The 23,806-nt window shown below is 36.0% G+C and overlaps 2 protein-coding genes across 2 annotated transcripts; both read right to left on the bottom strand.

Annotated features, from left to right (window-relative positions):
• Positions 1 to 2,797: 2,797 nt before the first annotated feature.
• Positions 2,798 to 6,229, bottom strand: LOC141656043 (uncharacterized). Its single transcript, XM_074462997.1, has 4 exons — positions 6,024 to 6,229; positions 4,383 to 4,530; positions 3,184 to 3,308; positions 2,798 to 3,096 (listed from the first exon to the last, which is right to left on the bottom strand). The coding sequence occupies exons 1-4, from the start codon at positions 6,197 to 6,199 to the stop codon at positions 3,066 to 3,068; spliced, it is 480 nt and encodes a 159-aa protein (XP_074319098.1). The 5' UTR covers positions 6,200 to 6,229; the 3' UTR covers positions 2,798 to 3,065.
• A 3,128-nt stretch (positions 6,230 to 9,357) lies between these two features.
• On the bottom strand, positions 9,358 to 11,112 carry LOC141655165 (protein FAR1-RELATED SEQUENCE 5-like). The gene is made up of 3 exons (XM_074462257.1): positions 10,489 to 11,112; positions 10,047 to 10,361; positions 9,358 to 9,405 (listed from the first exon to the last, which is right to left on the bottom strand). Exons 1-3 carry the CDS (start codon positions 11,110 to 11,112, stop codon positions 9,358 to 9,360), a joined length of 987 nt encoding a protein of 328 aa, XP_074318358.1.
• Positions 11,113 to 23,806: the final 12,694 nt, after the last annotated feature.

The raw sequence follows: 23,806 nt of genomic DNA on the forward strand, positions 1-23,806 counted from the left end.
ACTAGTATTTAATTCAACAAGACCCAACAAAAAAAAACCCTAATGCTCCTCTGAGAAGGCGATTTTGCCGACCACGTAAGGTGAATCTCTTGCATTAATGGCGAGGAATTCAGCCTCAAAGTCTGCAAAACTACGCAACATCACGAGGAGGAAAGGGGTAACATCTAAAGAGAAGTCCAAGGTTACTAAAATTGCAAAAACAACGAACCCTATACCTAATGAGGAGGATGCTGTGAAGCATGGGAGCATGCAGAATATCATAGGTATCCCTGCTTTTTCCCTTGAGGATGCAGAACCAATGAAAGAAACTGATATAGCATCACAGGGAGAGGTAGTACCAGATACTGAGGAGCAAGGAGACTGGGTGCACGTATCCAAGAGTAAGAGTCCTAAGGCGGTAGAGGAGGCAGAACCATTGCTTCAATTATCTGATGAGGACGTGCATGACGAACTTGAATATTAGAAGCGGTACATTTATGGCTATGTATTGGAAGCCAACCCACCCATGGCGGTCTTTGGAAGGATATTTGAGGAGAATATGGCACAAGCATACCATAGACAAGATCTCTTTCATGCCAAATAGGATATTTATTGTCGGGTTTCACACACGAAAGACATGCGGGATCGGGTGTTAAATGCGAGTCACTACTTATTTGATAGTAAACCTGTCATCATTAAGCCATGGCAGGAGAACGTGGCACTGGAGAAGGAGCATGTTAAGAATGTACCAACATGGCTAAGGCTACACCGATTACCATTGAAATTTTGGGGACAAAGTTTGCCAAAAATAGCAGGATCGGTAGGCAAATATATCCAAAAAGACAATGCTACGAGAGATGAAAACAAGACTAGCATATGCCGAGTTTTGGTGGAGGTACAAATTGATCAAAAATTTCTGAGAGGCGGTGAAATTTCATGATGAAAAGAAGCAACTGTGGAGATTAAACTTGAATATGAATGGAAACCAAAGGTGCTCGTACTCAATTCAAGACACTGGGGCATGATCAAAGCACTTGCAGAAGAGGGAAAAATCAAACCACTAACAAAGTCCAACCAATTAAACCTCATTAAACGGGTTTGGAGAAAAGTGGAGAAGCCCAAAACATCGGAGCAGGAAATGCGACATCTTAGTCACACCTAGGGTTCCCGCACCCGGGTGGAGGAAGAGCCATTACGGTTCAAATTAAAGAGTTTCCCCCATTGACAATGCGTACACCAAGTAAAAGAATGAGGGACTATCAGTAGTGCTTCTTCTTGATTCAACGAGAGAAGGTTAATAGCTCAGAGGGACACCCCATCCATAATCCTGATCAATGATTAAGCTAGGATTTTGGAATGTGCGGGGTATGAATAGGAGGAGTAAGCAACAGGTTATACATAGATTTTTGATAAATAATAATGTTAATTTCTTTGCTTTATTAGAGACTAAAATTAAACCAAATAAATTGCACACAACCATGAATTCCTTTAGCAATTGGAGTATTTCCACAAACTCAGCATACCATCAAGGAGGTAGAATTTGGATTTTGTGTCAGGTGCATGAATGGGATATTGACTTTCTAGAGTATGATGCCCAGTATATCCATATGACAGTACATCATAAGAGTACTAATGCACGGTTTCATGTCACCATGGTCTATGCTTTTAATGGCAGCATTGAGAGACAGTCCCTTTGGGCTAACTTAAGCAGACTAGCAAATAACATTTCAGGACCATGGGCCATTGGAGGAGACTTCAACTGTGTGTTGACTGAGGATGAGAGAGTGGGAGGATCTTTTTCTAGGCGGGATGCGAGAAGATTTCGAGCAATGCTTGCATCAATGTGAAGTGATAGATAGTCCTGCCATGGGAGCTCTGTACACATGGAATAACAAACAATGCCCACCGACAGAGTGTATAGCGATCGGATCGTTTCCTAGTGAACCAGGAATGGCTCAATGATTACCCTCTCCTGTATGCACATTTTTTGCCTGAGGGGATCTTTGAACACACTCCTTGTGTGGTACAGGCTAATGCAACTGATGAAAAGAAAGCCAGACCCTTTAAATATTTTAATATGTGGAGCCTGGCTCCCAACTTTAAAGAGACTGTTCAAGCTGGTTGGACGTGTATGCAAACTAGAACTAAGTTGTATGAGCTAGCTAAGAAATTGAAGAATCGAGCGGGGACTCAAACAATTTGAACAGTCCAGGTTTGCTGATATTGAGAATAATGCTGAGGTGGCTCTCACTAAACTACATAAAATACAGCAAAGCTTGGGAGCACTAGTACAAAAAACCCCTACAGTGGCGGTTGTAAATGACCTTTTTATGGCGGTTTTTACAGATTTTGGGTGCGCCGTATATCACGGGGTTGTATAGCCTTTGCGGCGGTTGTACAACCGCCACTATAGCTTTTACTACGATGGCGGTTTTTAAACAAAACCGCCATAATAGGCTTATTTAAAACGACGGTTGTTAGACCAGAACCGCCGCTATAACTAATCTATAATGGCGGTTATTGTTTGAAAACCGCCACCATAGGTATTTCAATAATATCATTGCCCCACTACATATTCCCTATAACGACGGTTGTTTTGACAAAACCGTCGTACAAGGTTGGAATAACAACGGTTGTTGTTACAGAAACGCCACTAAAGGTAATTATAACAACGGTTGTTTGGCAAAGAACCGCCATGAAAGGCGGAATATTTTCTAATTATTTAATTTTTTTCACGTCGTTTCTGCAGGAACCGTCGTAAAAAAATTTATTTTTTTAAAAAATAATTTTGTACGAAAATTTCAGCAGCACCTCCCCAAAAACTTGATAATTCCAAATATGATTCGATAATCAATAACAAATATCTTTATACAATTAACCGATTATTCCAAGTCAATTACCAAAAGATCTTCAACTAACAAACATATCAACAAAAATAATGCGACGACGACTCCAATTTCAAATTAATACTTAGCCGTAAGAGTATCCTTGCCATCTCGATAAATGAATCCAAAAGCAGCCAGCCAGTAGTGTCGCTGAAACTCGTCCTTAGCAACTCGTACTCTTTGACCTTCACTTGCGCTCAATTAGTGCACCATCTTTAGACATAATGTTAACCTGCCAAGACAACATCGGATTGGAATTTTTTTAAACACTTTCTAAGCCAGCAATAAGAGATTTGACACTCCCAAGTAGAAAACTTACAGCATATTGATAAAATGCCTCATCTGTGTTTCTAATAGAAACCTTTCTAATAGATACACCACCTGCCAATGCTTCCAAATCTTGGTCTGTGCATAATCTGGTGCTCTGGGGAGTCGGAAGCATAGCTTTGTACATGAAAAAAACAATTAAGAAATACATGAAAAAAATAATTAAGAAATACATAAGGAAAATGCGATTCAAGCGTTAGAGAGACATGAAAAAAACAATTAAGAAATACATAAGGAAAATGCGATTCAAGCGTTAGAGAGACAGAGAATGCCATTCTAAAAAATCTGCAAAAAACAAAAGATCAATTTAGACAAGGCTACAACAATAATCTAGTGCTATTTGGAATGGGTGGGCATAACCAAGGCACTCTTTCTGACCTGGTTGACACTGCAGAAATTGAAAAAGGCAAAGAAACAATAATCTCCGATATGATTGATGGAGCCGCCCAAACCCAAAACTAACAACCCAACATAATCCTGAATCCAGATTGACTAAAAAATTACCCAAGGCAAACCTTTACAGGCATGATTGAAATGACCAAAAAAAACTTGGTTGGCAAGAGTTGTAAAGACACAATTGAAAATAACTTGAACCAGCAATGACCTTAGCAATAGACCCAAAATCACCCAAAGCTGACTCCATTTATCACACGTTTACTATAAATGAAATATAAAAAGAAAAGGTTCCATCAGTCCATATTTACAGTCATAAGAAGAAGTCCTACTGACTGATGTATAGACGTATAGCCATAGTTCAACAGTATCATGAGTCCTCGGCTATTAAGCACATATTTTTTGAAGAATCATTCTAGAGTAAGGCATAACAGTTCCTTGTACATACCATCACAGCGGATGGAGAAAGTAAGAAATAAACACTACTCTAGCGCAATTTACAGTCACAACAGTTCCTTGTTTTTCGTTGCCACCCAGCACTATTCTACAGCGACGTGTATTACAGGTGACCATAAAAGAGCTTTACAGTTTAAGCACAACATCAGAGGAAGATATAAGTATGAGATCAAGTAACCGGACTAGGATTCAAGGGGCTCAAGATACAAGAACAGCTTGAATATAAATAGATTAATGATAAAACCAAGCATAACAGACGCAACAACATATAGCTCACACTAAAGTTCACATTAACCATTCAAAGAGATGACATATTATAAGATTAAAGGGGAGTGAGTATACCTGAGCAGCAGGGTTTTCTTTGAGTAACATAAAAGCGTTGAGTGATCCTTTTGAAGCAGAAGACTCATGAGTGATGCAAGCTTTGGTTTCATGGACCGAAAAAAGTGATCCAGCACTTACAGAGGATTTTGGTGAAGAGAGGTACACCCTGCATATATCAAATCGCCATTTGGTGAATATCTAGTTAACTGCACACAGTAACGTGCATAACTACAGTTGACGACACCTCAGTTCAATTCCAGAAACATCGAGAAACAAAATCTAACATTCAGAAGATTTATGAGCGTATCAGTTTAAATAAACATAGTTCTCAAATTTCCTAGTTCCAATGCTTTCTATAGAGAAAAGCACAAGATCACCAGCCAACTCTACTGGCAGTTCAGCACTACCATCCTGAATGGCATCATGGTCAAGTACTTTGAAACTTCACTTTAGCTACTACTGCGTGTCTAACTCCCTAACCATCTGACTCAACATAATACTACATCACTACCTTTTAGTACAAAAACCTGAAACTTTCTTCACAAATAGTCGTGTCAAACATCAACACCGTCGCAGATAATACTTGTAGCTGAGTCAAAATGGTGCAAACAACCACATGAGAGTCGTCGCTATAACTTACAGATACTACTCAGAAATTAGAGTGTTAAGACACAACGCCTTCAACAGCCACTATCACAACAAGAAATTAGTCCCAAAATGATTTTGGATTGGCTATCTCATATAGTAGTTTGATTGAATCAAGTTTTGGTATTTATTCATGGAATCCAGAAAGCTTTCCAACCCTGATAATTCAATTAACAGGTAAATTTGAAAGAAAAACAATAGGACAAACTCAATTAGCTTAAAAATGATACCGTAAGTGCAACAGTCAACACGACAGCATGATGTTCACCTTCTCCGATGAAAGCATCAAGTTCAAAACTTCAGACCACAAAAACCAAAGTTGCCAACAACAACAACAACATTAGAGTCTTAATCCCAAAATGATTAAGACTCATTTGAAACTGTCATGAACCGTTGCACACCAACATATAAAATGGTAGGACAACCAAAGGAAGAAAAGGAGCGAGAATATGATAAAAAAAAGAGATTAAAAATTAAAAACTATCTAAGCGTACATGTATAATAACCAAATTTGCCATGACAACCACGCAATTAGCCAACATTAACACTCAAAAAGACATACAATTTTACAATCAAACCGCAAAATTTACCCTATGATCAATTCATCAAAAGAACAATATCATCAAAGGAACAATAATCTCCACTAAACTATATACTAAGTACTTAAAGAGGTGTGAAACAACATTATCATTCAATTAGAAAACAAATTTTAAATCTTGATGATAGAAACTACCATAGTAACAATAACTTCCACATAATCTTACTACTATCTTTGTTCGGCCCAATTCACTACATTTGGTCAAATCGAGTGAATTGGACCGAAAGGAGGGAGTACTACTTAACATTATCACTTAACAAAATCGATATAGTACAACTCTACCACCAAATTTACATCGTCTAAACAATCAAATTAGATTAAAAATAAAATTAATTAGGGTTTCGGGTATGGGGATGATGAATTTGGGTCTGAATTAGATTAAGAAATTATTATTAATATAGTGTTTTGAATCATACCGGCGGTGTGTTTGGGAGCAGTTGCAGCCATGATCGGAGCGTTGAATGAAAGCAGCAATGATGGGGATGATGAGAGGCACGACGTTAGCGAGGGTGACATGGTGAGCGAGCGTGCAGATCCGAGAGGTGTTGAAGGGAGTGAGGGTTATGGTGGTGGCGGTAGGAGAGTGGAGCATGGGCGTTTCGAGAGAGAAACAAGAATGGAGTCTGAGAAATTGAAGAAGACAAAGAAACGGGTTTAAGAGAAAACTAATCGCGTATAATGCTAAGGCGTTTAAGAGGAAACTAATCGTATAATGCTAACTCGGTTTTAATTAGAAACCGACATAAAAACATATTATGGCGGTTTTTTAGCCCAAAAAAGTATAACTTTGGATTAACTTTTAGCGTCATTTTTAACGTCGGTTGTTAATAGAACCGCCACAATTAACCTATAGCGACGTTTCCTATTTGGAACCGCCATAAAAAGCTTATGTTATCACGTCGGTTCTTACTTAAACCGCCACTATAGACCTCCTACATACATAAAAATTTCATTCCCGCCAATTTTTTGAGCTTTTCGCGTCGTTTCTATTAGAACCGCCACGATAACTGTGTCGTGATAGGGGTTTTTTCTACTAGTGGAGTGAATCCTCAGGACCTGAGCCTTATTCAACAGGAATGTGAAGCTAGAGAAATTTATCAACAGTTGGCTGAGGCTCAGAACCAGTTCCTGCAACAAAAGGCAAAGATGAAATGGAGTGCAGATGGGGATGCAAATACTTCATTCTTCCCTGGCATCTTGAAGACTAGGAGGAGACAAAATCGAGACAAGACTGAGATAAGCGATCAACGGGAAATCATCACACCGATAAGGAGGGGGTTCGGAGAGTTTTCTAAGATTCTATACCCGGTTGTTAGGCCGTCTCACCCCACAACCCCGTTAGTCCCGAGTAGTACGAGAAGGTAATAAATGTGATGAGTCTCACCACCGGATGCTACTAATGCCAATTCGATGCGAAAATCAAAAGCACTATCTTGATATACCGGATGACAAAGCTCCGGGTCCAGATGGCTACTCTAGTCATTTCTTTAAAACTAGTTGGGATCTTGTTGGAGGGGATGTATGTCTTTGCGATCCATGAATTCTTTAGGAATGGCAAAATGCTCAGCGGTTGAATGCTACTAATGTTACTTTAATCCCTAAGGTGCCAAATCATTTGACCGTAATGCAATTCGGGCCCATTGCATGTTGTAATGTGGTATACAAATGCATTTCAAAACTTCTTTGTGCAAGACTTGCTTTGGTTCTCCCCCATATAATTTCTGTCACTCAAGGAGGTTTTATTCAAGGTAGAAGCATTATGGAGAACATACTAATTTGCCAAGATCTTGTTAAACTTTATGGAAGGAAGAGTGTCTCCCTAGATGTCTATTCAAAATAGACTGCGAGAAGGCTTATGACTCGGTGGAGTGGAGTTTCCTTTTTCGGATGCTACATGAATTAAATATTCCAAATTGGTTTTATTGCTCTCATTAAGGAATGTGTCACCACTGCCACTTATACCTTGAATTTGAATGGGGATAGCTTTGGCTGGTTTAAGGGACAAAGAGGATTAAGACAAGGAGATCCTTTGTCACCTTTGCTCTTTACAATTTGTATGGAATATCTTACCGTTGCTATCCTATACTACCTCTACAATGGAATTCGAGTTTCACCCTCTTTGCAAATCAATGAAATTGAGTAGCTTAGTGTTTGCAGATGATTTGTTGCTCTTCTCTAAAGGGGATGTGGGTTCCATTATGATCTTGCTACGCACTTTCTCAACCTTTTCTCAAGCATCGGGACTTGGATGAGTAGGGGAAAGTCAAATGTGTTTTTTAATGGAGTAGCTAGTGAAGTCGGAAGGGAAATAGTTCGGGTTTCAGTTTGCATTGAAGGCAAATTACCTTTCAAATACCTTGGAGTGCCAATTAAACGTGCTAAATTATCAATCAAAGACTCGAACCTTTGATTGATAAAGTTTTGAGAGGGTAAGACAACGGGAACCAAAAAGCTCTCGTATCTTTGGGAGACGGTGTTGATAAAAGCGATACGAACTCTTCATTCCTACTCTTGGGCTTCTATATTCATCATTCCAAAGGCGTGCTCCTCAAAATTGAAGCAATATGCGAGGAATTTCTTGTGGCATGGAGGGACCGAATATGCTAGGACCCCTCTTTGTTGCACTGGTCAAAACTTTGTACTAATCGAAAGGAGGGGGACTTGGCACGAGAGATGAGTACGATTGGAATAAAGCGGCGATTGGGAAACTGGTGCAGGTGGATTCAGGCTCACCCATCTAAGCTATGGGTGCAATGGGTGCATAGTGTCTACCTAAGGGACAAGAATGGGAGGACTATAACCCACCCCGGGATGCCGTTGGACGTGGAAAAAAGTTTGTAAATTGAAGCGGGAGTTTCAGCCCAAATACCACCAGAATAAATGGACTGTGATTCCAGGTAAGGAGTACACTATCAAGAAGGGGTATAGCTGGTTAAGGCCAACCAAACCAGTGTAAGTGGTCTCATATTGTTTGGACCAAATGGTCCATTCCCAAACACTGACTTTATAGCTTGGTTGTACTACCAAAGGGGTTTAATACCAAAGACAAGCTCTGATTTGGTATTGTCCCCGACAAAGAATCGTGTTGTATTTGTGCTCAAGAGGAAGAGTCACCATCTCACCTCTTCTTCCGATTGCCCGATCAACGGGAGAATTATTCGAGAGTTCGGAATGGACGGATGTGTCTATGTCTGCAACCAATACTCGAATTGGTGGCAACACGGGAGGTTCACGAGGCGAAGAATGGGGTCCTGAATAGTATACTCAATGCTACTATGTACTATATCTGGAACCAGAGGAATGCAAGCAGGCATGAGGGTGCTATAATTAGTCCTGGCAGGTGTGTGGTGATGATACAAGCAAATATCAGGAACAGGATTCAGCAACAGTTGCAGGGTACAGTGTCAAGAAAAGATAAGCATTGGATTGAGAAATTGCTGCACTAGCTAGTATGATCTACTATATGTATTGAAGTATGGTAGATGATATAGATGAGTTTGTGATAGGAGCATGGTTGTGAACAATTTATTCTGTACATGGTTTTTTGAGCATCAATATATTATTTACATTTTACCAAAAAAAAACTAGTATTTAATTCTCATATAATGTATGTCTCACTTTATTATGTAGAAGATACATTTTAGGTTAAAATGTAATTCAAACAATGACAAATAGTAAAAGTCTTTGACATTTTTAGGCGAGGTCTTCATCGTAGCCATTTCTTTTTTAATCTCTTTTGTCTTTGTTAGTTCATGCATCTGATTCATATTCCTGTAATGTGTGCTTAGTATTTAGCAGCTACATTAATGGTAGAATAGTAGTAGAATAACATTAATAGCAGTAGAATAACAACACATTAATATCAGAATAACAGTAGACTAAATATAGCAGCTACTCTGCTGTTATTGCAGACACTATCCATTTCCACAAAGAATATCCATTTTCTATTAAAAAATAACAACACATTAATAGCATAATAGCAGTAGAATAACACAACAGCAGCAGAATAGCAGAGTAACACAGGAATAATAGGGGAATAACAGTAGAATAAAAGGATAACATATTCCTGCAATTTTTGTTAGTTCATGCATCGATTTATATTCTTTGCAATTTTTGCTTAGTATTTAGAAGCTACATTAATAGCGAAATAGCAATGGAATAACATTAATAGCAGTAGAATAACAACACATTAATAGCAAAATAGCGAAAGTAGACTAAATTTAGCGGCTACTCTGCTTTGTTATTGCGGACACTATCCATTTCCACAAAGAATATCCGTTTTCTATTCAAAAATAACAACACATTAATAGAAGAATAGTAGTAGAATAACACAACAATGAGAAATAAATAGCGAGAGTAACATAGGAATAATAGGGGAATAACAGTAGAATAATAGGATAACATTAGAATAATAGGAGAGTATTAGTACAGATTCATACCTCTTCAGTTTCCGATTCTTCTTCATCATCGTCATCAGAAGGGGGACTTTCAGCAAATGGAAGAGTACAAGTTCTACTGTTGTGGTTCACCCACTTCTTGCAGTTACCGCATCTTCGCTTCCTCTTTTGTTGCTTGGTCTTGGCCTTTTCTTTGGAGGACCTTAATATTTTGCCACTGCCCTTATTCTTGGCCTTGTTTGGCGGTCGAAGGTCAATATCATTTGAAGCTGTGATGCCTAGAAGAGCCTCGATTTCCTGGTTTTTAGTCTTGTTCGATTGGTCTGTGATGTTCTCCCTGAACCGTGTCGGGATTTTCTGCGATTTGCTTCATGTGTTTAACTGTAGCATAACTGTCCATCACCCCGACAGTTGCATAAATCTCAAACCAAACCTTTGACATCTTAGCTTTCTTGATGTCAGCTTCATCAATCTCTTCTATCACCTTTCCATTTTCATCTCGGACAACTGGCCTGTAGGATTTCTTTGTCCATCGAGCAAGGACATAAGGGTCAGGTATCCTGTGGACCTGCCTACCATTCCACACCCACAGTATATGGCGACAAACAATGCCATGCCTCTCAAACAGCTTACATGCACATTTGCTCTCGTTAGTTTTGGTGTTAAATTCAACTCGGAAGCTCATGTGCTTCAGTCCATCATGAACGTCATGGTACTCCACTGCCCCTACTGTTGTCAAACCCCCGACCCCCATGCTGCATATGGCATGTTTGACTTCATTCTGAAAGTCCTCAAAGATAGGATGGGTGTAGACAAGTGAGGCATGCATCTCTACCTTCATCGGCCCTACTTTCTCGAGCATACTATGTTCATTGACATTATCCACCCTCCTTTGTGTATGCCTTTGCTGCTCTATTGCGGAATTGTACCTCATCCAGAACTCGACGAGGGTTCCAAAATGGCTTTCAAACCGCTTGAAATAGCTGTTTGAACTTTCGGATCTCTGGGTTGTTCGCAACAAACAACCTAGAGGCAGATCCCGAAAGTATGCCGGTATCCACTTTTGTCTGATTGCAAAGACATACTTCAACCACCGGTTGCTTTCCATACCATGGGCTTCAATAACAGTTTTCTAGTTCTGTTCAAATTCGTGTGGCTCGAGGTCGACATCCCACACAACGGCATTTATGTCGGTCATAAATTCCGTATCATTGCAGATTGCCCATCCCACTTTCTCGGGCATTTTCGCATGATATGCCACATGCGATACTTGTGGACGAATGGTTGAAGACATTTGGGCAGGCTTTTTAATTTGAGCACCGTCCGTAATTACACATTGAGGTTCTTTTTGCCCCATTGCTTTGAGGAATTTTTTAAAAATCCACTCAAATGAATGCTGACTCTCGAAGTCAAGTAACCCAGCTGCAAAAGTTACCGTCTTCTTGTTGTGGTCTACTCCGGTGAAGGGAGTAAACACCATGAAATATTTGTTTGTCCCATAAGTAGGGTCAAACGAGATCGTGTCTCCATATAACTTGTAGTTGTTTATCCCTTCCTTATCAGCCCAAATAACCTTCGTCAAGCATTTGTTCTCATCCTGATCATAAGCAAAATAGAACCCCTTTGTTTCACCAAAGATTTTGAAATGCCCAATGAACATTTTAGCATCGTTATCCCCAATGTAACACTTGATATTTCGTTTGAAGTTTTTGAAGTCTAGCAAGGAGGCACCGATATTCTGATAACCATTTGAGTATTCCTTGAGAATTCTGAAGCTCAATGTTGGACCTATGTTGAGCTTAGTATGATCAATAATGGTCCTCTTAATGTAGTCATGGACGTCCCTTGAGAGCTTCTGGAACTCCCTGTTTTTGACAGAGTAAAGAGAGTGATTGTGAACGCTACAAAGACATCCACAATATACCCACCCGGTCTCAATCTGTTTTTTCACAGGTTCTCAACCTCATATGCGCCTTGTAGCCACACCTTGTCAGAGCATGCTTCTTTGGCTGCCTAATTCGTCGGTCTTTGTTCTCTACTGTACTCAAATTACCAGCTTCATGATTTGTTGCTTCAAGTCGCAGTTTTCTTTTCATATCCCTATACCCCTGTCTGTTACAGACCAGTGATTTGACGCTGACGCCCCCCTTATATTGCGCATTTGTGTACCTTCTCACATCAAATCCGCAAGCCAGTGCATATATGCTGTAGAACTGTACTGCATCCTCCAAGGTAAGAAAGAACATGCCACGTTTAGGCGTAAAATCACTCTCAACAGTCCTTACCTTTCTCGGTCCCCCGGGTGTCTTTAAATGCTGTAATGAAGAGTTGAAACAAACTCATCGTTTTCTTCGTCCGAAACAGTTGGGCTGGTGTATATATTGTTATTAGAAGAATCCCCAATAGTTAAGACTGCATTGTCTTCAACAATAGACACAGTAGAAAGATCTGCGACAGTAAATTAATATAATGAGTACAGTCATTGGACAACAAAATCACAATAACATCACAATAACAGTAGCATGGGGGAGAGATCAAAATTGCAGTAATGTGACAATAACAGTATGATAACAGCAGCTGGGAAACAGACGGCAATCAATAACATCACAATAACACTAAATGTGTTTATCTTATGCTACTCTCTTATCAGTCGTATATTTTCACCCTGACAAAGACAATAATATCACAACAATAGTAGCATAATATCGTAATAATAACGATACAATAATATCATCATGTTTCTCTACTTTTTCAATAATAGTACAGTAATATCAGAATAACAGTACTCTGATTCTACTTTATTACACACAGATAATACTGTATTTATTATGTTACTATTTTGCAAGGCATATATTTTCATGCTACTGCACAATAATAGCACAATAATATTAGAATAATATCGCAATAACAGTCGAATAATATAATCATGTTACTGTACTGTTACAATAATAGTACATTAATATCGAAATAACGATTCTCTTTTTCTACTCTAATACAAGCCAGGATAATAATATCGAATAACAAATTGAGAAACACATAGAAATCAATAATTGATTTATAAACACTCAGGCTAATAATAGTACATTAATATCAGAATAACAGTTCTCTTTTTCTACTCTAATACAAGCGTGACAGTACAATAATATCAGAATAACAGCTGAGAAACACATAGAAATCAATAATTGATTTATAAACAACGGCGGATAAAGAGATAAGAATCAATAGTAGTATTACCTGTTTCCATATTTACTGTCGAGTTGATTTCTTCGCTAACATTGTTATTAATCTCGTTGTCCATCTTTTTACACCTGAAAACAGTAAAATCAAGTATTCAATTCAATTAAAATCAACGAATTTCACGAATTGTATATTTATTTCGAAAATACAATTGAATACACTAAAAATCAACGAATTAGATTACCTGTAATTCGATTGCAGCTAAAAATCAACGAATCTGTGTAATCTTATTAGGTTTTTAATGAGTTTTCTATAGTCGGCGTTCTGATTTTTGAGTTTTCTCTGTTTTTGATTTGTAGAGATATGTAGAGAGAGAGAAATATCGTTAGAATGAGGTTTCTATTTTCATGTTTCAGCGCTTTTGTATTTTTCGATTTTTCCTTTTTTTTTTTTTTTTTCTAATTTATCATTTAATCTCAGCCCTTGATTTCTTTTAATCTCAGCCCTTGATTTCCCCAACTCACAACTCACCATAAGACCCCAACTCACGAGATCCCGCCTCTATATATATATATATATATAGGGTCAAGATCCGGTGAGAACCACTAACATAATGAGAACCGTGAGAACCCTTACTAAATCTCCACCAACTTTTGTTTCAAAAGTTTAGATGAATCATTTAACCTTAGTATAGTTGATTCAAACACATTTTTTATTATAAATAAAGAAAATTTATCGATCTTATTAACAAAATATAAATTTAATGTACAAAAATACAATTAGTTATACTATAACGGCTATAAATGCACGAAAATGAATACTATGTGCATGAAAATTATTACGTGCATAAAAATGATTAGTAGGTGCATGAAAATAACTGATTCTAGATGCACGAAAATGAGTTCTAGGTGCATGAAAATTGTTAGATACAGGAAAACGAGTAGTAGGTGCATGAAAATTAATAAAATGTATTTCGGCTCGATTTCCGTCAATAGTTTATACTTTTGGGACCAAGAAATATGTTACATAGTCATAATATTCTATGCCGAATCCAAATATGTCCTTATTTTTTTAAAAAGAATCCGTAAGGTGGAGTTCTCAAGGTTCTCATTATATTGGTGGTTCTCATAGGATCCCAAATCTATATACATATACATATATATATACATATATATATATAGAGGAAGGATCAACTAAGGTCCTCTATATATTTGAGTCCATAAGTCCTATTGTGAGCCATTGGATGGAGGGAGATGGATGGCCAAGATCAACCTCCAAAAGTGTGTTTATGTACTAATATCACTCATTCTCTCCTCCTTCACTAATCCTTCTAATTAATCACTAATTCACTATAACTTCTTTTCCTCTCATCCACTTCTCTCATATATCACACAACTCATCTTCTCTCTAAAACCCCAAAAAATAAAAACCCAAAAAATCCAAATAAATAAAAAACCCAAAACCCAAATAAATAAATAAAACCCAAAAAATCCAATTAAATCAAAAAACCCAAAAAATCCAATTAAATCAAAAACCCAAATAAATCATTCATTCTTCTCTTCCTCATTCACCACCACCCACCACTATCCCACCCGCCACCAACTCACCGCCCACCACCGCCGCCACCACACCGCCGCCACCACACCGCCGCCAACTTTTTTTTTTTTTTTTTTTTTTTTCGTTTTTTTTTTTTTTTTTTTTTTTTTTTTTTTTTTTTTCGTTTGGTCTTTATTTTCATGTTTTGAGTTGTTTTTTCCATTCATTTTTTGTTGTTGTCTTTTATTTTCTTTTATTTTGTTACTTCTCCTTTTTTATTCATTTTCTCAAATCTCTTCTTGTTATACTTTTTTTTAAGATTTCGGGTTTTAAATCTTGTTATTTGGTTTATTTTAGATTTCGGGTTTGGTTGGGTTGTTGGTTTTTTGGTTTTATTATTGTTATTTGGTTTTTTGTTTTTGTTATTATGAGTTTTTTTGGTTTTTGTTATTATTTTTTTTTTTCATATTTTTCATATTTATTGTTTGATTTTTTAACTATTTACGACTAAAGTTATACATTTTATGACCAAAGTTATACAAAAATGCACCAAAATTATACAAAAAATGGACTAAAGTTATACAAAAAATTGGACTAAAGTTATACAAAAATGAACAGAGTTATACAAAAATGAACCAAAGTTATACAAAAATGAACCAAAGTTATACAAGAATGGACCAAAGTTATACAAATATGGACTAAAGGTATACAAATATGGACTAAAGTTATACAAAAAGATCGAAGTTATACAAAAATAGACCAAAGTTATACAAAAAAAGACTGAAGTTATACAAAAATGGACCAAAGTTATACAAAAATGGATTAAAGTTATACAAATATGGATTAAAGTTATACAAAAATGGACCAAAGTTATACAAAAATGAACTGAGTTATACAAAAATGCACTGAGTTATACAAAAAATGCACCAAAGTTATACAAAAATGGACTAAAGTTATACAAAAATGGACTTTGGTGCATGTTTGTATAACTCTGGTGCATTTTTGTACAACTTTGGTGCATGTTTGTATAACTCTGGTGCTTTTTTGTATAACTTTAGTCCAATTTTTGTAGAACTTTAGTCCATTTTTTTGTATAACTTTAGTCCATTTTTTGTATAACTTTGGTGCATTTTTGTATAACTCTGGTCGTTTTTTGAATAACTTTGGTTCATTTTTGTATAACTTTGGTTCATTTTTGTATAACTTTAGTCCAATTTTTGTATAACTCAGTCGTTTTTGAATAACTTTGGTTCATTTTTGTATAACTCTGGTACATTGTTGTATAACTCTGGTTCATTTTTGTATAACTTTAGTCCAATTTTTTGTATAACTTTAGTCCAATTTTTTGTAGAACTTTAGTCCAATTTTTGTATAACTCTGGTACATTGTTGTATAACTCTGGTTCATTTTTGTATAACTTTAGTCCAATTTTTTGTATAACTTTAGTCCAATTTTTTGTATAACCTTAGTCCAATTTTTGTATAACTTTGGTCATAAAATGTATAACTTTAGTCATAAAATGTATAACTTTAGTCGTAAATAGTAAAAAAATCAAACAATAAATATGAAAAATATGAAAAAAAAAAAAATTAATAACAAAAACCAAAAAAACTCATAATAACAAAAACAAAAAACCAAATAACAATAATAAAACCAAAAAACCAACAACCCAACCAAACCCGAAATGTAAAATAAACCAAATAACAATAAAAAAAAAAACCAAATTTAAATATCGTGTGTATAACTCTAATGTTTTAAGTGTATAACTTTAGCCATAAATAGTATAACTTTAATGTTTTAAGTGTATAACCAACAAAGAAATTAATAACCAACAAAAATTAAAAACCAAATAACAATTACAAAATAAAGTAAATATGACAAAAACACAAAAAAACCAATAGATCTAAAAAAAACACCACCACACAAAAGTACAGCAACAAGAACGAAAAGACCCACAAAAGACTCTCCCATCTAAAAAAATAAAATTAAAAAATGTGAACATAAAAATACCAAAGAATTCCACCCAGATCTGAGACAAAGACCAAATGTGAACATTAAAAAATGTAACCAAAGAATTCCACCCGACAAATGTGAACATTAAAAAATACCAAATGTGAACATTAAAAAATGGAACATTAAAAATACCCAGATCTGAGACAAAGACCAAAACAAAACAAACATTAAAAAATGGAACATTAAAAAATGGAACATTAAAATGACGACGGAAAACAAAACAAACAAAACAAAACAAACAAAACAAAACAAAACCACAAAGACGCGAAGGCGGCGACGAGGAAACGGCAGGCAGGCCGGCAGGCCGTGTTTTCCGGGTAGATCCGAGACAAAGAGGGAGAATAGAGGTGGTGGTGGTTTCGTATTTGGTGTTGTCGTGGTTTGGTGGCTGTCGGGTTTGGTGTTGTCGTGGTTGTAAGCGTGATGGTTGTGGGTGGTTGTGTGTGTGGTGGGGGTGGTGGTGCGTCACTTTTCCGGCAAAAAAACGACAACAACAACCCCACTTTTCCGGTTTTGGTGAAGAGAAATCTGGAAAAAAAAGGAGAAAGGGAGGTGCGGTGGTGGGGAGATGCGTCGTGGTGGCAGTGGAGGGAGGCGACATTTGAGGTCGGATGGTGGGGTCAAGAAGGGAGGGAGGTCGGGTGGTGGTGGGCCGGGAAGAAGGGAGGTCGGGTGCCGGGTGGTGGTGGGCCGGGAAGAAGGGAGGTGGAGGTGGAGTGGTTTTGTTTTGTTTTGTTTTAGTTTGGGTTTTTTTTTTATGAACTTGGGTTTTTTTTTTTAGAGAGGGTGGAAGAAAATGAGAGAGAATGAGTGTATGAGAGAAGTGTGAATGAATGAATAATGAGGGAGTGAGTTGGGAGATTAGAATAGTGGTAGAGTTATACACAATTAGGTAGAGTTATACACAATTAGGGAAGGAGATTAGGGAGGGAGAATTGTGACCCTTGAATGAGATGTAATCTCATCCCTTCATCCCTTCCATCCAAAGCGCTTATAAGGACGTAGGCCTTATATGATAGGAGGGGCCTTATAGGAACCCTTTCTATATATATATATATATATATATATATATATATATATATATATATATATATATATATATATACGAAAATAGGATCACATGTGCGAACCTAAAGTTCAGTGCGAACTTACGAACTCCATATAAACCCTTAGATCAGAAGATTTACGGGAAGATCTACGGTTTCCCTTTAGAATGAACAGCTACTCCAAGTCCTCTGCCACACACTACCCTCTCTCTATTAGTTTGTCTACTGACTTCTAACCTCCTCCTAATCTCTCTCATCTCTACATCCGATCTACTGCTGCCGCCGGTGAGCATCATCCATGCCGGCACACCGCCGTCGATATGCCAGAATCCGGCGACCACCCAGACGCCGTTAAAGATAACTTTCGTCTTAACTGTCTCCCTACCTTTCCTTTACCAGACAACTCCCCCGATACCGGAGCATCTCCGACGTAGTCAACGCCGGCGCACTGCTTCTGGGAAATAAATATTGTCTTCGGTGTCGGAATTTCCCGATTATGTAGATGGTTGATTTAATTTAAATTTATTTTTCTTTGTCTCTAGCTCTACAATTTAAATTGAAAGAAAATGATGAAATATCGGCATGTGGTTAGACTAGTGAGGCAGAAGTCGTTGCCGATGGGGTAGAGACACAGTTGTAAATTCAGATTGGTCTAGGAGATGAAATTAGGGTGGTCGGGGTGACCGCCGGCGACGCCTGGTTGTCTAGTGTGTAGTTGTAAGAGTAGTATTTATGTGGTGGGTTTCAAGGCCTTGAATTCAATTATGTATGATGTCTATTGAAATCCATAGCTGTTTCAATTTCGCCAAGTACTTTATTAGGTTGATATGCAATCTGAGTTTACATTGTTGATGTCCCTGGTATTTTTCCTTTCTCTTCAATCTTATTTACAAGTGGGGTTTACGGAGTATTTGTTTTTGCTAATGCGGTTGATTATTTTCATTCTTTTAACTACTGTAAGATAGATATAATTTCTAGGCTACAAAACGTGAATTGTCAATAATTCTAGTACAAGTATGGAATGGTCCACTAAGTTTAGCATTCGGCTTTCATACTATTGTCAATCGAATAAAATGTGGTATAGTCGTCACATCTCTTATCTTTAGATACATTCATTAGATGATTATATACACTTACTTACCTTATTAAATATACATTTTTGCCAAATTAGATACACCTATTTACTTTGCTAAATACATTTCGTTCCCTACTAGATCTGGCATCTATGTCAAGCTGAGACACTTCTTTAAATTGTTAGATAAACACATATCTAACAAGTTAGATACACTTATTTACCTTCTAGATACACATCTCCTAGGTAAGCTAAATACACTCCTTTAGATTCTTTGAATCAAGCCTTAACCTTGCTAGATACAAGCCTTAACCTCGCTAGATCTGACTTCTTTAAATTGATAGATACACCCTTTTACTCTGCTTTGATACACATCTCAACAAGTTAGATACACTCTTTTATATTACTAGATACATATCTTTAACTTACTAGATATATTTATTTATCTTATTAACTTGATCATGATCACCAATTTGTTGGGACATGTCTCTCATTGGTTACTTTGTAATATTCATTTTCAAATGAAGAGGATCCCCTAGTTGAAGATTATATTCAATTCTGTCGTTGAAGGTTTAAGTAAATGAATTTATGTCAAATCTTTGCTACATTTTTGCATGATATAATGCTAAATTTTGTTTAATGAGCGACAATTTTATAGTAATCATAATAATTTACTACTTATATCTTTAATTAGAGTTGCAGTAGCCTGAAAAGAGCAATTGAATCACAAAGTTCTTAGAAAAAATGTGTGAGAAGAAAAATGAGCTTTTTACGATCTTGACCACTCCTGCAAACAATCTCACATAATTGTATAAGATTATATGTGATCCACCTCAAATTTGAGTGAATGATTCTATGATAGAAACGACTTTGTCTCGATCTAAATTATTTTCTTTATATAAAATTCCTACGATCCGCATCATGGTTCTAACAGCTATGATATTGCTTCATGTATGAAACATCTTTACTCCAATTATTCAAGTTCAACTATTGCGCGCAATTCGTAACTCGTAAGCACGTGCGCTTACTAATTAAATGTTTACTCAAAGGCATATGGAAGGGAGATAGAATAATAGGAATTTACATCCGCTACCTTTCTATATATTGTAATGCAATAGTCATTTGATGCAAGTATCGACGCAATATTCATAATCGGTAATTTAGAAACAGCATGTTGGTCTTCCTTCCGCTATTTTTATACTAACCAAAGGTTGATCGTATCAAGTGAATGGATGGACTACTAGCAAAAAACAAAAAAATAAATATGAAGCTGACATAATCTCAACACCATCCAAGTATTCAATGCTACTATATTTGTTTGAAGGAAATAGGAACCAAATAGTACTGAGATTCTCAGTCAAATACAATGTCTCAATTTAAATAGTAGAAGCTAGTTCCAATACTCGAGATATGCAAAAATGAAGTTACTAGCTGATGTACTCAAACAAAAAACACCCTCTTACGAAAAATGTCTATAAGCTGATGCAGGTGCTACCAGGGGCGGATGCAGCCTAATTCTTCTAGGGCTATAGCCCTAGATAAAGTCTAAATGAAATTAAGTGAATCAATATGATATTAGTAGAGAGTAGCTCAGATGGTTGGTGATTTTGTCTACCAGGTAGATGAGTGGGGTTCAAATCTTATATATGGCATTTTTTGGTTCAGTTTCTTTTTTTATAGCCGTGCCAAGAAGAGCTTGCATTATTTGTTTTATTATCAATATGCAACTTGATTTCACCCTCTTTTAATTTGTGCTTTTTTTATAGCCTTGCCAAGAAGAGCTTGCATTATTTGTTTTATTATCAATATGCAACTTGATTTCACCCAATTCCCATTAAGATTTTGTTATTTATCATTCAAAGTTCAATATTATTGAACAATCTATTACTCCCTCACCTCCAAACCAGAGGTAACACTTGCTTTTTGGCACTATTCATGGTCGTAGGGAATCTTTGATATTATTCTTAACCTATACGACAAAATATAGTCATGTGAGATCTTGTTTGATTTATCGTCATGAAAGCTATAAGAATATCAAATTTTTATAATTTTTAATAATGTGTAACTAAATATATTCACGTTGCAAAACGTCTTAAACAAGTGTGATAAAGAATCATTACCTTTGGTTTAGATAGGAGGGAATATATCATTACAAAATATTTGATTGATAAAATTATCGTATACTATAGAAATAAGAGTATTTTTCAAAAACTTTATTTATTACTGATTTTTGTTATTGGTTTGTTTATCAATTATCACGCTACATTTTTTTCTCATTGATCATCCAAGATTAATTTTGAGTTAATAAATATCCGTCTTTATAAATAGGTATGTCACAATTAGTGGAGGAGTGAGGGGGTAGGGGTTCTAAATTCCGCTAGCGTATGAAATTTTTGAAGTTCTTAGTTCAATTTTTCAATTTTTTTCGAGGCTACCTTATACCATATCCGTTCCCCTCGTTGAAATTTTTCTCCCCACTAGCTAATTATTGTTTGCATTATTTTTAACCAATTGATTTGATTAGTGTATCAATTTAGGCTATTTAGCCCTAGATGCATTTCATTCCTAGTTCCGCCCCTGGGTGCTACTTGCTTCCTTGGTGACATATTTGGTGTATCTGGTAGCATTCATTCATGTATATGGTAGTATTTATTCATGTATCTGGTGTCAAATACCCTCGACCAACCCACAATTAACCACCAACAGCGAGCCTTAGCTTTATACCACCGGGCATATCCTCACCTATGGTAGTTGGCCACTGAACCTCTGACCTACTCCCCGAATGCTTTCGACACCGGTGCTGAACACCGAGATAACTTCAGAGACTGCGCTGACCATCCCATACAACACTCCAAATCTGAATCACTGATATAGCCTCCAGCGACACCATCTCGCAATTCGTCACCCCAAGTCACCCGCGTTTTCCGATCGCCGACGCTTCCCGTCAGAAACCCTAATTTCAAATGCATATAAAGCATAATCATCAACGCAAATAATTGGAACTAAATTCGCACATTATGTGCGAAAATGAAGGCGGAAATAGGGCATCAGACGATGCCGTCATCGACGCCGATGAGCTTTACGCCGGTGGAATTTTCATCTCTCGACTGACATATACAGTGAAGGCGAGGAGACAAAAGAAGTAATAAAGTTCGTCCACCGATAGCAATGGTGGACGTCAAGTGGCGGCGACTTTCTCTGGAGATCGGCCGACATCGTCAAACGTCAGTTAGTTGGGTATGCGGGAGGTTGAGGAGAGAGGAAGGAGTACTGTTAGCGTGAAAATGAAACACCTTTTAATTATTAGCGCCAGATTGAGTTAGTACGGGTGTAGATTTGTTGTTTTTAAGTTAGTTCGTACAGTTCGTACCGAACCCTAGTTCGCACAGGACCCCGACCCATATATATATATATATATATATATATATATATATATATATATATATATATATATATATAAAAAAAGAGAGTTTTTTCGAGCGATCTGAGAGCGTCCACATCATCAAAAATCAATTTAGGAAAGTATAAATTTTGATGTAAAAAATAAAGTGGAAAATCTTTTAATTATTATAATATGTATATTTTCTAAATTATATTCAAGTGATATTTCCAATTTTTATATCAAAATTTTACATTTCATTTGGCAAAAAAATATCGTTAAAAAAATTATGAAAATAATATAATTAGCTTTGTATTAAAAAATGCTATCATTAGAGTATAAATTTCATATTATTTGCACATATTAAAGATAGTGTACTTCTTAATACTTAAACTTGTGTACTTTTTAGTATGTTTTGTCCCACATTGGAAAATAAGTAGGTGTGGTGAATATACTACATATAAATTGTAGAAGTGTCCCACATCGAAAGATTAGTATAAGGTGATGTGATCCTATGATTATAAATAGGATGCATTCATTGAACTTATGTATCCACCCAAAAAATTTTGAGTCTCATAAATATTGTTTTAAAGAGCTCTTAAGATTTTCTATTATTATCTACGATATGATATAAAAAATAAAGTGGAATCGTTGGGAACTACCCGGGAAAAAGAGTTAAGAACATAAACAAGAAAATCAAAAAATAACTAAAGGTTTTACTAATGGTAGTCTCCTGACACAATACAAAACTAAAGATTTTACTAATGGTTGTCTTCTAAGAAGAAAATAATATGTATACAATAGTGGTTTTTTAAGAAGAGACATGTATTTCTTGGTATGTTATATCTTTCACATTGAAAAATAATGTAGGCATTATGAACATACTACGTCTAAATAATTAAATTATGTGTCTTACATTGAAATAATAGTATACGGTAGGGTGATTCTATAAATATAAATAGGAGGCATCCTTGAAACTTAGGTATTAATCCAAAATTCTTTGATATAAAAGATATAGACTATTTAGTATGTTATATGTCCCATATTGAAAAATAATGTAGGTGTTGTGAATATATTATGTATAAATAATAGAAATGTCCTATATATATATATACATTTTCTATATTATATTAAAGTGATGTTTATAATTTTGATATAAAAACTTTATATTTCATTTGTAAAAAAAAAAAAGTATCGTATGAAAATTATATAATTAGATTGTGACAAAAAATGTTATCATTAGAGTGTATATTGTATTGTATTGTATTTTCTCATTATTAAATCGGGTTGCTGTAAGTGTGGTGAATATACTATGTATAAATATTAGAATTGTCCCACATCGGAAGATTACCACTAAGGCATGGTGATTTATGATTATAAATAGAAGTCATAACCCAAAATCTTTTAATCCCCTTAAATATTGTCAGAGATAACTCTTAAAAGAGTTTGTATTACTGTCACTTCAATAATAATTTCTAACCTAAGTTAATGTTTGGATAATCTTTTAGTTATTATAATATATACTATGTATTTCTTATTTTATATTCAAGTGATGTTTCTAATTTTTATATAAAAACTT

Source organism: Silene latifolia, chromosome 5 (assembly GCF_048544455.1).
Source record: "Silene latifolia isolate original U9 population chromosome 5, ASM4854445v1, whole genome shotgun sequence".
Lineage (NCBI taxonomy): Eukaryota > Viridiplantae > Streptophyta > Magnoliopsida > Caryophyllales > Caryophyllaceae > Silene > Silene latifolia.